The 12,929-nt window shown below is 38.0% G+C and overlaps 1 protein-coding gene across 1 annotated transcript; it reads left to right on the top strand.

The window, feature by feature from the left end:
* Positions 1 to 515: 515 nt before the first annotated feature.
* LOC114269766 (protein RER1A-like) lies at positions 516 to 4,331 on the top strand. Its single transcript, XM_082867286.1, has 4 exons — positions 516 to 2,297; positions 3,507 to 3,687; positions 3,795 to 3,862; positions 3,937 to 4,331. Exons 1-3 carry the CDS (start codon positions 1,924 to 1,926, stop codon positions 3,852 to 3,854), a joined length of 615 nt encoding a protein of 204 aa, XP_082723412.1. The 5' UTR covers positions 516 to 1,923; the 3' UTR covers positions 3,855 to 3,862; positions 3,937 to 4,331.
* Positions 4,332 to 12,929: the final 8,598 nt, after the last annotated feature.

Raw genomic sequence — 12,929 nt, 5'->3', positions numbered from 1 at the left:
TGCTTATCTACAACAGTCTATCTCTTTGAAAATCGGGGAGGGTAGACAGTGTGTATCAGTGTATATAATTGTAAAAGCTGTAGCAAAGAGTAAATAATTGTAGTCCTTCTTTTGTATTTATTTTTGTCTCTCTATATTTACTTTTAGGTAGACTTTTCAAAAAGCCTATAACTAGGCTTGCCTAAAGAGTTAAAAATTTTGCAACTTTTGGACAAAAAGTCTTGCAAAGTTAGATATGGAGTTAGATAGACATTAAGTTATATTTTGTTTGTATTCACCCCTTGTAAATCTATATATTGGCCTTTATGCCAACATAATAAAATATGTAAATTCTCTCCATATTCTCTTCATCTTTGAGCTTCCTTCTTTGTCTCTAATTTCTCTACCTTAATTTCATAACTCCACCATAATTTCATAATAAAAATAGTAAAAACGGGTCAAACACACCGCATACGTTTCAGCTTGCAAAGCTGATGCCGAAAAGAAGGTGGTTACAACCCTGTCAAGTCAGGGATATACTTTGTGAAGTCTGGGTACTGTGTGGCCAACAAGCTATCGGAGAACCATCTCTCGGTAAAACCCTCGTCCTCCTATTATTTTCCTAGGAGTTTTTGGAAAAAAAATTTGGAATATGCAAATATCTGCAAAAATTCTCAATTTTTGGTGGTGATCAGGCAAGAATTTATTGGCAACAAAGACAAAAGGTTATCATTTAATTACGATATTTTTTGTTACGTTAATTTGTGACAGTGATATACATTTTATAGTTGATATTATGAAATTTTGTGATAAAATTACTCTAATTTATGATACGGTGCATATGGTATACACCCTTAGAAGGGTGCACAACATATGTTTTTCTTTTTTAAAATTATGTCAAATTTTTACTTTTTCAATCTATTTGTGTAAATGAATTTAAAAAGTAAGTTTTTTAAAATAAAAATTCTAAAAAAAATAAAAAAGCTAAAATAAGTAAAAATAGATCACTATTTTCTATTTATCTTTTCTAGTTTTTTTTTTTGAAAAGTGTATTTGGTTTGAGTTCTTTAGATTAAATTTTTTGAAAATTGAGTTTTCTTGTTTTGTTTTTAGTGAATATTTTTAGCATTTTAAACATTTTTTTTACTTTTTTAGATGCACTTTACTTAGATGTATATTTGTGAAAAAATTTAATAAATACATAAAAATATAAAAAAATATACTAAATTCTCGTATCTCTTTTTATATTTTTGGTATTTAGTGAATTTTTAAAAGATTTTTTTTTACTATTTTTTTACTTTTTAACTATATTTATGTTAGGTATGTCTAAAAATTAAAAAAAATTACTTAAAATATTAAAAAAATTCAATAAAAACAAAAAAAAAAAACACGGAAAACAAGAAAGTAAATTTTTTTGAAAAATATTTTTAGAAAACTCTAACCAAGCAAAGTGTCATTTTAAAAAAATTTCTATTCATTGCGTTGAGTATAATCTAAAAGTTAAAAAAAAATTACGAAACACAAAAATAAATTAAAACAAATTATATTTGAGGCTTTTTATTTTAAAAAAAAGTTATATTCATATAAAAAAACTAAATAAGAATGATAGGATAATTATTATCGTAAATAAATTCATTTTCAATATTATTTTGTTTTAAAATGAAAGATTCACAATGAGTTGTATCACTGTATATGAATTTTTATTTTTATTTTTATAATTGTAAAAAAAATAAAAATATATAAAAAAAAAGTAAACAGAAATCAATAATCTCTTTGTAAAATGGTTGACCCGGTTAGACCCGGTTCATCCGAACCCGTGCACGATTCTAACCGTACTTCACAGCCAAGAGAGCCACGTTCGGAGCACGACCCGAAAACACACATCTCCTCTCTCTCTCTCTCTCTGTCTCTCACACACACACACACACAGAGGAGAGAGAAAACATGGATGCCGGAGCCAGCGGCGGCGCTTCCGCCGATATCTGGTCTTGTTCTCCGGCGGCGGCCGTGTCACGGTGGAGCTTCGCCGTGAGCCAGCGGTACCAATACTTACTCGACAAGTCGAACCCATACGTACGCAAGCGCTGGATCGCGTTCGCCACAATCGCGATCATATACGTCCTCCGAGTTGTCATCTTCCCGGGTTTCTACCTCGTATCGTACGCTCTCGGAATCTACATCCTCAATCTCCTCATCGGGTTTCTCTCTCCTCAGGTCGATCCGCAATTCCAAGACCTCTCCGATGGCCCCTCACTCCCCATCCGGAACTCCGACGAGTTTCGCCCCTTCGTTCGCCGACTTCCCGAATTCAAGTTCTGGTGAGTCGCTTCTCGTCTCATTCTCTAGGTAATTGTTATTCTTTGTTTGTTTGGTGGGAAAATGTTTTGGGGAATTTTTTTAATTGTGGAAGAAAATGTTAAATTTTCGACCAATTCACCGAAAAATACATTCTTGAAACACGTGATTAGTTAATCATGAGGAAATTTTGGTTTACCAATAAATTTTTTTCCGGAACTACTTACCTTCAGTGTTTGTAGCCAAATTGATTCACTAATTTATGCTTCTGCACTTTGAATTTTGCTATATTTTAGTTTCTTTTTGCAGAGTTGTAGCTCAAAGAAATGATTTTGTTGGTTAATTGATTTTTCATGGAGCTTGCAATCCCCTGTTCCATACACACATACGTACACACATGCATACCTTTTGAATTTCATAATCAAGCAAGCACAAAGGAAAACTCAGAAAACAGAGAAAAGAAAATGAGAGAGAGAGAGACAGAGAGGACATCAGAATTGCCTTGTATATACAGCCTTAACTACTTTAGTGATTCCTGTCTCACTTACATCATGGGTGGGTGGGTCTGCAACCATAACCACCCATGAGTTTGGCTTTAAGAAGCTAAAAACAAGCAATAGGCAAAGCTTTTGTAAGAATTTCAGCAACATGATGAATTACGATCCGTTTGCTAATCACCTTCTCTCAAATGAAGTGATAATCCACTTTTGTGTGCTATGTTTGCACATGAAAAATAAGATTTGAAGCCAAAGCAATGACTGATTGATTATCACGTTGTATAGCATGTGGAGGAACAATGGGAATAATTACCGGGCACAACTCTAGGGTGGTCCCAAGGGATCAAGCGCGTCATGAGATTCAAGTTAATGACCTACACTTTCTAAAGCACTTATCATGACTCAATAGCATTTCTGAGTGTTTCTTCCATTTTACATGCATTTTTTTGAATACCATTAACCCCCCTTCTTTTTGGTGCTGCTAGGCAGGTATAAGAAATTACTTGTTCGAGAATGTTAGATATCTCGGATCCCCTCTATTTCTGGATATAAATTGCTTGTGTCACTCTGCTGATTAGGAGTACCATATCTTTGGATGAACTGTTGTATCAAATATCATGCAATGAGATATTTTGGGCCACCTATAACCTTCAGACCACTTTAATTGTTGGAGAATTTCATCTTTTTAGGTTGTTACATGGACTGAGTTCTTTATTCATTTGTTTATTCCTGAAGGTATTCGATCACAAGAGCCTTTTGCATTGCCTTTGTGATGACATTCTTCAGCATATTTGATGTGCCTGTGTTTTGGCCGATACTCCTTTTCTACTTTGTGATGCTGTTCACACTTACCATGAAGCGACAGATACTACATATGATTAAGTACAGATACGTTCCATTCTCCGTTGGGAAGCAGGTATTTTAAAACCATTGGTTTCAAACTCATTGTTGGCATAATTTGTACGTCATTTATGTTCATTTCATTGTGCATCAAAATCCTCAATTTCAAAACTCTCCTTTCAGCGATATGATGTAAAAGACGAGGATTCAGCTGAAAGCACAAGTCTGCTTCCTAGAGATTGAAAATTCAGGTAATTTTAAATCATTGAAGTTATTCAAAGACTCGTTAAGGTTGCCTAATGATCTTGTATTTTTCTGTCAACAGCTAGAGCTTTTTGAGGATGCGATGGTAATAGAAATTGTCCCAAAAACTTGGTGTCTGCACCTTCGTTGACAGTCCTCTCTGAATTTTCTCCGAGCTAGCCTCCGAGCATTAAAAAAGATGTTGCTTATTTAGTCTTTTTTTTTTTTCCTTGATAAAACTGTCCTTCCAGGAATATGCTACACTCCTATCTCTGAAATGTTGTTCGGAAAACTTGAACTTTCCAGAGCATTTGTAACTTAGTAAGGAAAACTGGAGAAGTTAGGCTAGCAGGGAAACAAAAAACTTAACTTGCGATGTATTTGTATTTTGGACAAAGAAGCAAGCCATTTTTTTGGGTTGTGCATTTCTAATCCTTTTTAACATTCAATCAATCTAGTTTCGTTGTTAGCTGTTTATTTAGGGTGTGCATTTCCTTTGTGTTAATCTTAACAGCAGTAAAGAGGCTGGTGTGAAATTTCTTGGCTATTATTTCTCTTCTATGTGACAAGTAAAACGTTCCATTATAGGGGCTTATTTCTGTAATCTGCATTTGCATCACGACCTGTTCGGATAACACATTTATGACTTGCCTCTGTTCTGTTTAAATTTTTTATTTTTTGTTGCAAAAAAGCGATCCCTACCCCCTTTCTCCATTTTTCATGATATTATGCATGGATTAGATAAGTTGAGCCAAAGTCAAATCTGTTCTGTTTTGTTTTTTCATTGCAAAAAAGAGATCCCTTCTTCATCCTCCATTTTTTTTCCTGCATGAATTAGATAAGTTGAGCCAATTTGAATCTGTCGCTGCAAAAAATGAGATACCTGCCCCTTTTTTGTGCCAAAAGTTATTGTTGGTTTCCTCAAAGTCTTCATAATTTTGAACACAATGGGGGCACAACGTTGTGTTTTTCGAAAGGGCAGTTTCTCTCCGACCTAGATCTTTTGCTCTGGAAAGGGGCTTCCGATGCAACTTTTTCCACATCCAGTGCCTTTGAGCTAGCTTCGGATTATGATGGTAAAGAGGAGGATTGGCAATGGTTGTGGAAAAAGAAAATCTATATCTATTTTAATTAATAAGTCTTGTGAAAGTTTTAATATTTTAATATTAATTTTTTAATTTAAAAAAATTAATAATCTCAACATTTATTGACTTCTCCCAATTCATAAGTCTTTTTACTTCTCTCATAGTTATTGCAGCACTATTTTCAACTTCTCTTATACACTATAGTTAGTGATGAGATTATTAAATTATTTTATAAAAAATTTAAAAATTATCATTTGTATATTAAAAAATATTTAAAATATATATAAATATAAATATCTGTCTATATATTATATAAGGAGAAGACTTGTGAGAGTTTCAAACTCTCATTTCACAATTGTTAATTTTTGTGATTTTAAAAATATTTAAAAATAATTCTATTGGCTAACAAAGTAATTATAGATTTAAAAAAATAAAATAAAAAATCACCTAAAAATTTGAATTACAAGTTTCTAAAGTCTCTCCCCCCAATGTTTTTCTCTTTCCTAAATCCCATCTCAGTGTCGTTTGGGAAGTGAGTTGGCTTTTTGGTTTTTTGAATTTTTTGGCTATTTTAGCCTGGGCTAAAAATCTTGGTTTGGGAACGACTTTTTGGGTTTTTGACTTTTTTGACTTTTTTTGTGAGAGAAGAGTGTAATGATTATGGGTTGGATGTGATGTTTTGTTTTTTGTGGCTAAAATAGCCTATTTTATTTTTTGTAGTTATAATAGCCAAAAAGGCCCCAAATAACTCTTCTCATCTCATAACAAAGTAATTATATATTTAAAAAAAAAACATTATAGATTAAAAAGAACGTAAAACCACAATTGCTAATTTTTGTAATTTTAAAAATATTTAAAAATAATACTATTGGCTAACAAACTAACTATAGATTAAAACAAAACTTCATTTGGGAACAGGTTATTTTAGTAACTTTTTAGCTTTTTACGAAAAGATGTGCAGAAAAGTAGAGAGGTGATGTAACTAGTTTTAGTTGACTTTTTGACTTTTTGGCTAAAATAGCCACTCTCCAAACGAGGCCTAAGCCTCCGTTTGAAAAGTGGGTTGGCTTTTTGGCTTTTTGGGCTATTTTAGCCTGGGCTAAAAAGCTTGGTTTGGGAAGGACTTTTTGACTTTTTTGACTATTTTTGTGAGAAAAGAGTGTAATGATTATAGATTGGATGTGATGTTTTGTTTGCCATGGTTAAAATAGTCTATTTTGTTTTTTGTGACTATTTTAGTCCCAAAACCACTTGCCAAACACCAAAATTGCTAATTTTTGTAATTTTAAAAATATTTAAAAATAATACTATTGGCTGACAAAATAACTATAGATTTAAAAAATAAAAAATTGAATTACAAGTTTTTAAAATCTCTCTCCTTAATATTTATTTCTTTCCTAAATCTCATAATCTATCTATGCTATATATTATACCAAAGTAACTTTTCATCTTAGAGGCCCTAAGTGTTTCAAAACTTTAAATCTAATTTTCTAAAAAGAATATAAATCTCATACAATCTTCTCTCTCCTAAAATAAATTTAACGAAAAGAAAATTCTCTCATCTCACATAAAATGTATACTATTAAAATATTTCACTACTGGTCTAATCTATATAAACTTAAAATTAAGCCTAACATAAAATAAAAATTAAACCTTATAACTAGTTTCTCTTTCTATTCTATAATTTAACATAATTTTATTCCCAAACAAATTTAAGCATATTTATACTATATATAATTTTTTAGAAAAATCTCATAATTTATTATTTTTTATAATGATTTCATGATTTATAATTTAGAAAAGAAAAGATAAAAAAATTATTTTTATGCACTTTTTCTCTAACCAATTCTTTCTTCTATCCAAAAATCTTAATTATCATACATTGCCCCTGTTTGGGAAGAAGAGTTGGGTTGGGTTGGGCTGGGCTGGGTTTGGGGGCTATTTTAGCCACAAAAAAATAAAATAGGCTTTTTAGCTCAATAAGACAAAATATCATATCTAACCCATAATCATTAAATTCTTTCTCTCACAAAAAGTCAAAAAAGCCAAAAAGTCATTCCCAAACAAGGTTTTTTTAGCCCCAGACTAAAATAGCCAAAAAGTCAAAAGTCAAAAAATCAACCCACTTTCCAAACGAATCCATTATACTTTTTCCAAATCATTCATGTCTTGCTCGTCCTATAAATATTATATTCATGGAACAATGAAATCCATTGTTTTTTAACTTTATTTTTATGAGACAAATTGGAGGTTAGTTTATGTTTAATCTGTTCTATTTTTTAAACAGACTCTTTTATCTTTGGGTAAACTACCAATAGGTTATAATAGTTAGATTTAATTCCCATCAAGTCCTATTGAAAAAAAGTCTTGGTAAAATTATCGCCAAAATAATTTTTTTTTGACAATTTTTTATACATGTCGCTAAACATTGACAATTAGTGACTTTTTTTGTCATGATTTTTATAAATTGTCGCTAAAACTTACAATTAGTGACTTTTTTTATGAATTGTTTTTTTCCATGGGACCTATTAGACAATAATCTACTTATTAGGAGCTACACGTAAGTACCCTTTATCTTTTAGGTACACCATTTTTTCTTCTTCTTTTTTATTTATGACTATTTTTTTATTTTTATATTTCATATTTTGTGTGTCATTTCTTTCTCCTCTCTACCAACCATTATCAGTTTTTTGTTTATAACTATTTTTTGTTGGTTAATATTGTTTTCCTAGAATTTTTATACTAAAATGACGTGATAGGATCATTTGTATAATAAAAAAACATGTCACTCACTAAAGTGATAGATAAAATCCAAACAAAATCTTTATTAATAAGTTTTTTGTGTTAATTTTATGTTTGTATATCATTACATTTTTAAAAAAAAAAAATTTACTTTTAATATTTTTTTAATATCATGATATGTGTTAATTAACAGTTGATGCAGAGAATTATTTCAAAAGCATATAATAGTTTTTCAAAGTTATAAATAGAAAATTTTAATTTTAATCAATTTTTTCAAAACTATTAAAGGTGTTAGTCAATTATTTAATTATTTATCTTCAATATGTACAGCTGCTCTATTCCTTTATAGTACTTCTCTCTCTACTCCACTGTGAGTTCATATGTTTTTAGAAAAAAATCATATGTAATTTAAAATTTTGAATCTTTTTATATAGGAAGTTAAAAAATAAATTTTAGAATTTAAAATATAACTATACAAAACTATATCCTTTTAAATATAGCTATATTTATAATTAATTTTTATCTATCTGTTACCTATCCTTATTTATATCATTATATAAATAAAAATGTTGTACAATAATTGATGTTCAAAGTTCTAATCTATTTTTTTTCAAAATTTAAAATTGTTAAAATGCATATGTTGCTGTACGGGGAGCAAATATTCCGGCGTGCCCGTATTCCTTTCTTCCGAGCTCCGTCGATGTCCGATCACCTGCGAGCAAATAATGGTGAGCTACCCGGCGGTGTGTGGCCGGAAAAACCCTCTGACGGTCAAGTTAGCACACACCTTAGAGGGAATAGAGAGAAGGGAGAGAGTGTTTTTGTGTAAGGATTTCTTACAGATATGTTCGCCTATCGCGTATGGGGGGCGCAGACATGCTTATATACCTTCTGAGCCCCATATCCACTCCCTGTCATCTCCTGACACGTGGCTCTGCTATCCCATCTGTCAGCATAAACCATGCCGTTCATCACCTGCTCTCAACTGCCTGTCAGCATAGCTGGAGCTCGGCAGCCGAGCTGCCCTACCTCGGTCATACCATGCTTCATACCTTAAGCGCCTAACCGGATAACCGAATGAAGGACCGGGCTAGGCGGCATCTCGGCAGAGCTTAGCCCGGGCTCCTCCTTTGGTCGGCCTTCTCGCCGGTCAGTCAACTACCTCGGCTGACCGCGCCTTTCCGAGCGCCGGCCTCTCGGTCTGTCTGGTCTCGACAATCCTCGGACCGAGCATCCTAGCCTGACCGGTCACTTCCTGGCCGAGCAGCTTCTGCACGGTCCGGGGCAGCACACAGACCAAACTCTGCCCGGCCCAACTTCTGGTAGCCCATCTCCGGGTGAACAGTCGATCATCTCGGCCCAATGCTCTGCTGGGCCCTCAACTTGTTCGGTCTATACCTCGGCCCAACACCGGAGCATAAATCACCCTCTCAATTGCCCCTTAATTCCGTCCGCGGAAGCGTGACTGGGATTATTCACCTCGTCCGAGATAACGTTTCTCCGGTCGTCAAGACGCCAAGCCTCGACCGAGCTAGTTGACGTAATTGTCCGCAGATTTGACCGGTTATATTCCTCGGCTGACCTATTCCCGTTGAAGGTAGCTCGGTTGGCTCTTCGTCTTTTCAACCCGTCGCTTCAGTCCTGCCAAAGCCATAAATGGGGACACGTGGCGGTCTGCCATTGGTCATCGGGCAGCCAACCCGCCGTTTTTGCCAGAATTTGAATTTGGGCGGCCTTTCACCCTTACAAATACAACACCCTCCTCAAGCCGTTTCTTCCTACTGCCCTTATACTTCCTGACGATCCAGAGCTCAAGCCCTCTACTCGATCTCGACTGCCATTTCTCACTCTTGGAAGAACTGCCCCCAACCTCCAAAGGTAAGATTTTCGATCCCCCTAGTTGCTATTTTCTTTCATTTTACACACATTAGGGTACAAAAACATAGCTATTAGGGCATAGGTCGTAGAATCCGCATCAAACCTTCCATTGTTCTTGGTGTTCTTCGTCTGCCTGAAGAACACTGAAGAACTGGGGTGAACCGGGCTCCGGGCCTTCTTTTGATCCAAAAAACCAAACAAACCGGGCAAACAACATGTTTGTTTCAACCAAGGCGAAAACCGAGATAACAGAAGGACTTGGCCGTTCAACCGGGCTAACATCTGGTCCGCTTGGGCGACCGGGCTCCTTAGATAGAATAGACAACCGAGGTGGTTTGGCACACTTAATGGCCGAGCTAAATCCAGCACCTTCGCGCGACCGCGCTAACACTTGCCATCCTTTTCCTGCAGAGTCCAAGGGGACCACCGTCATTCCTGAGGCTCTCAGGACCGGGCAACATCCAATACCCAGAGCCAAATCCCTCAGCCGGGATACACTAAGCCGGCCAAAAATGGGGAAGTTCCGCTTCCTAGTGGATACTCCGGCTGCGGTGGTTACATTTAGGGAGGACTACGGCGTCCCGGCCGATGTCCACCTGCAGCTCGCAGAAGAGGAGACCACACCTTGGGGTAGGGAGGGGTGCCCCTTCACCGTGCTATCCATCGTTGAAGGGGGTCTTCGTTTCCCGCTCAACCCTCTTATAACCGAGTTCCTCCGCCGCACCGGGCTGGCACCCACACAGGTGTCCACCAACACTTATAGAATAATCAACGGCGTTCACGAATTGAATCAACGGCTGGGCACCAACTTAGGCCTAGCCGAGATATTGAGGCAATACACAATGGGCCACACCGGCGACGGCCTAGCTTACTACTTGAAAATAAGACCGGGCAAGGAAAAAATCATAACCGGCACCCCGGACAAAGATATGCACGATGATGATTTTTCTGGGTGTCCGGCAACTACGAAACAGCCGAGGTGCCGGGCTGGTTCATAAGCAAGGACTTCGGTTCTTCATGTAAGCCACTCAAACTTGCTCGGTTAACTTTATTCTTTAGTTTTACTAACCGGTTTCCCTGTTTCTTTTGCAGCTATCCAAGCCTTGCAAGCCAACTACCAATTCCCCAACGTCGAGGCAATTCGGGCCGTGCTTAGGTACCGTCACCGAGACTGCAACGAATTGCTCGGCTACACACCGACTTACAGATATTCTGCTCCGCGCCGGAGTAGAGTAACTGACTTCCTCAGAGCTCCTTCGCCACCTCCAGATCCATCCCTACCAGACGTCCCATTAATCCGGTTAACCGACGAGCAAGAAATGGCCAAAAGATCTCGGATCAAAAACCTTCTAACCGCGACCTCAGCCGAGATACCGAGCGTCACCACCCGTTCCCCGGCTGCCGGTCAATCGAGTGCAGCCGTCGTAGCCCTTGCATCTCCAGCTCCAGCTGCCGTGCAATCTGCCAGAGAAGCGCGCCGGGCTGGAAAAAGACCAAGGGCAGATCCCTCCGCCGAGCTCGTCACCGAGCTGACAACCGAACATCCTGCTGAAACTCCTGCTCCCGTGCCCGCTTGGCGTCCTCAGCTGAAGCACCGGGGACAGGACATCCCGGCGACTGCTTCGATCAAGGCAGACAAAGAACATTTGCTTGCCTTCGATCTCTCCAAAGCATTTCTCCTACCGAGCGACGTGGTAGGCAGTGACCACGTCCCTGACACCCGGCTGGTAAAATCTTCCGTGAAGTCCATGGCCAGGGTAAGTCGGCGTTCTTTTTAACATTTCACAAGTGTTTGCTCGGTCCTTCTTGCTCGGTCCCCTTTCTGATGTACTTTGCTTCTTTGTGCAGGCCATTCAGAAACAACATTTGGTCTTGGAGCGCATCCACCGGCTTAGGCAGAAAGCCAACGACACTGTCAGCCATGTTGAAAGCCTTCAAGCCGAGCTCGGCCGGGCTAAAGCTTCTCTCGAGATGGCCAACCATGACAATAACAGGCTGCTCGGTCAACTGAATGCAGCCGAGAAAAAACAAAACGAGCTCCAGGCCGAGGTTGACACTTTGAAGAAGGCAAAGAAGAAGGCTTGCCGGGCTGCCAACAACGCGGGTTTCAACGAGGCCGAGATGAATTACAAGAAGCAAGTCTTTGCAACACAAGACATATACTTCAAGGCTGGCTGGAAATCCGCTTGCGAACAGCTCGGCCAGGGCTCTGACACCGACGTTTTTGCCAATCCTCCCAAAGCTTCACTACCGGTCTACCTCGTGCCATATGCAAATGATGTATTCAGTGCGCTTCAAGCGGAGGCCGAGGAGGGGCTTGAAGAAGGAAGTGATGAGACAGATTCGGAGGCTGAAGACGCCGTAGTGGAAGTGCAGCCCGGTCAAGTTGAGCCCGGTGCCCAAGAAGCGAGCCCAACCACCAACCTTGAGACTACCGAGGATGAATTCACCAATCTATCCCCCCTGGTTTAGTTTTCTTTTCTTTGCATTTTTGCTTTCAATACTTTTGATGTAACCGGGCTCTGTCCCCACCTCTTGTAATGAATTTCTTTATCAATGAAAAATTTTGAATTTTCGCCAAGTGTTTGTCCGGTAGTAATCCATTCCATCTTCAGCAAACTATCTCGGTATAACTTATCATTGGAACACTTTGTCGACCGGAGTCCATAACACGGTCGAAGCAATTTGAGCATAACAAAACAAATTCATGCACCGAAATACCCATCTCGGTTGTAGCTAAGTTTGGACAAGATACCATGTTGGACAAGACGCCAACTCTTCCAACCGGAGTACTTCATCACGGTTGGGAATCCCAAGTTGGACAGAACACCAACTCTTCCAACCGGAGTACTTCATCTCGGTTGGGAATCCAAAGTTGGACAAAACACCAACTCTTCCAACCGGAGTACATCATCTCGGTTGGGGATTCTAAGTTGGACAAAACACCAACTCTTCCAACCGGAGCAAATCATCTCGGTTGGGAATCCAAAGTTGGACAAAACACCAACTCTTCCAACCGGAGTACATCATCTCGGTTGGGGATTCTAAGTTGGACAAAACACCAACTCTTCCAACCGGAGCAAATCATCTCGGTTGGGAATCCTAAGTTGGACAAGACACCAACTCGTCCAACCGGAGTAAATCTCGGTTGTAAACATTAAAAGAACAATCCAAGTGCTAATGCAAAATGACTTCTATAATTTGACAAAAAGAATTACATTCTGCTTTGCAAGCCAAAAAATTGCTTTACAAAAAGAGGAAAGTAAAAAGCTTAAAAATAATACAATTTTAAGTTGGCCGCATTCCATGGCCGGGGTATGGCTCTTCCCTCTAGATCCTCCAAGTGGTAAGCCCCCTTGCCAGCCAGACC

Source organism: Camellia sinensis, chromosome 4 (assembly GCF_055761805.1).
Source record: "Camellia sinensis isolate YWXY chromosome 4, ASM5576180v1, whole genome shotgun sequence".
In the NCBI taxonomy this organism is placed as follows: domain Eukaryota; kingdom Viridiplantae; phylum Streptophyta; class Magnoliopsida; order Ericales; family Theaceae; genus Camellia; species Camellia sinensis.
The sequence above is the reverse complement of the archived record's forward strand: the minus strand, read 5'-3'. Positions and strand labels throughout refer to the sequence as shown.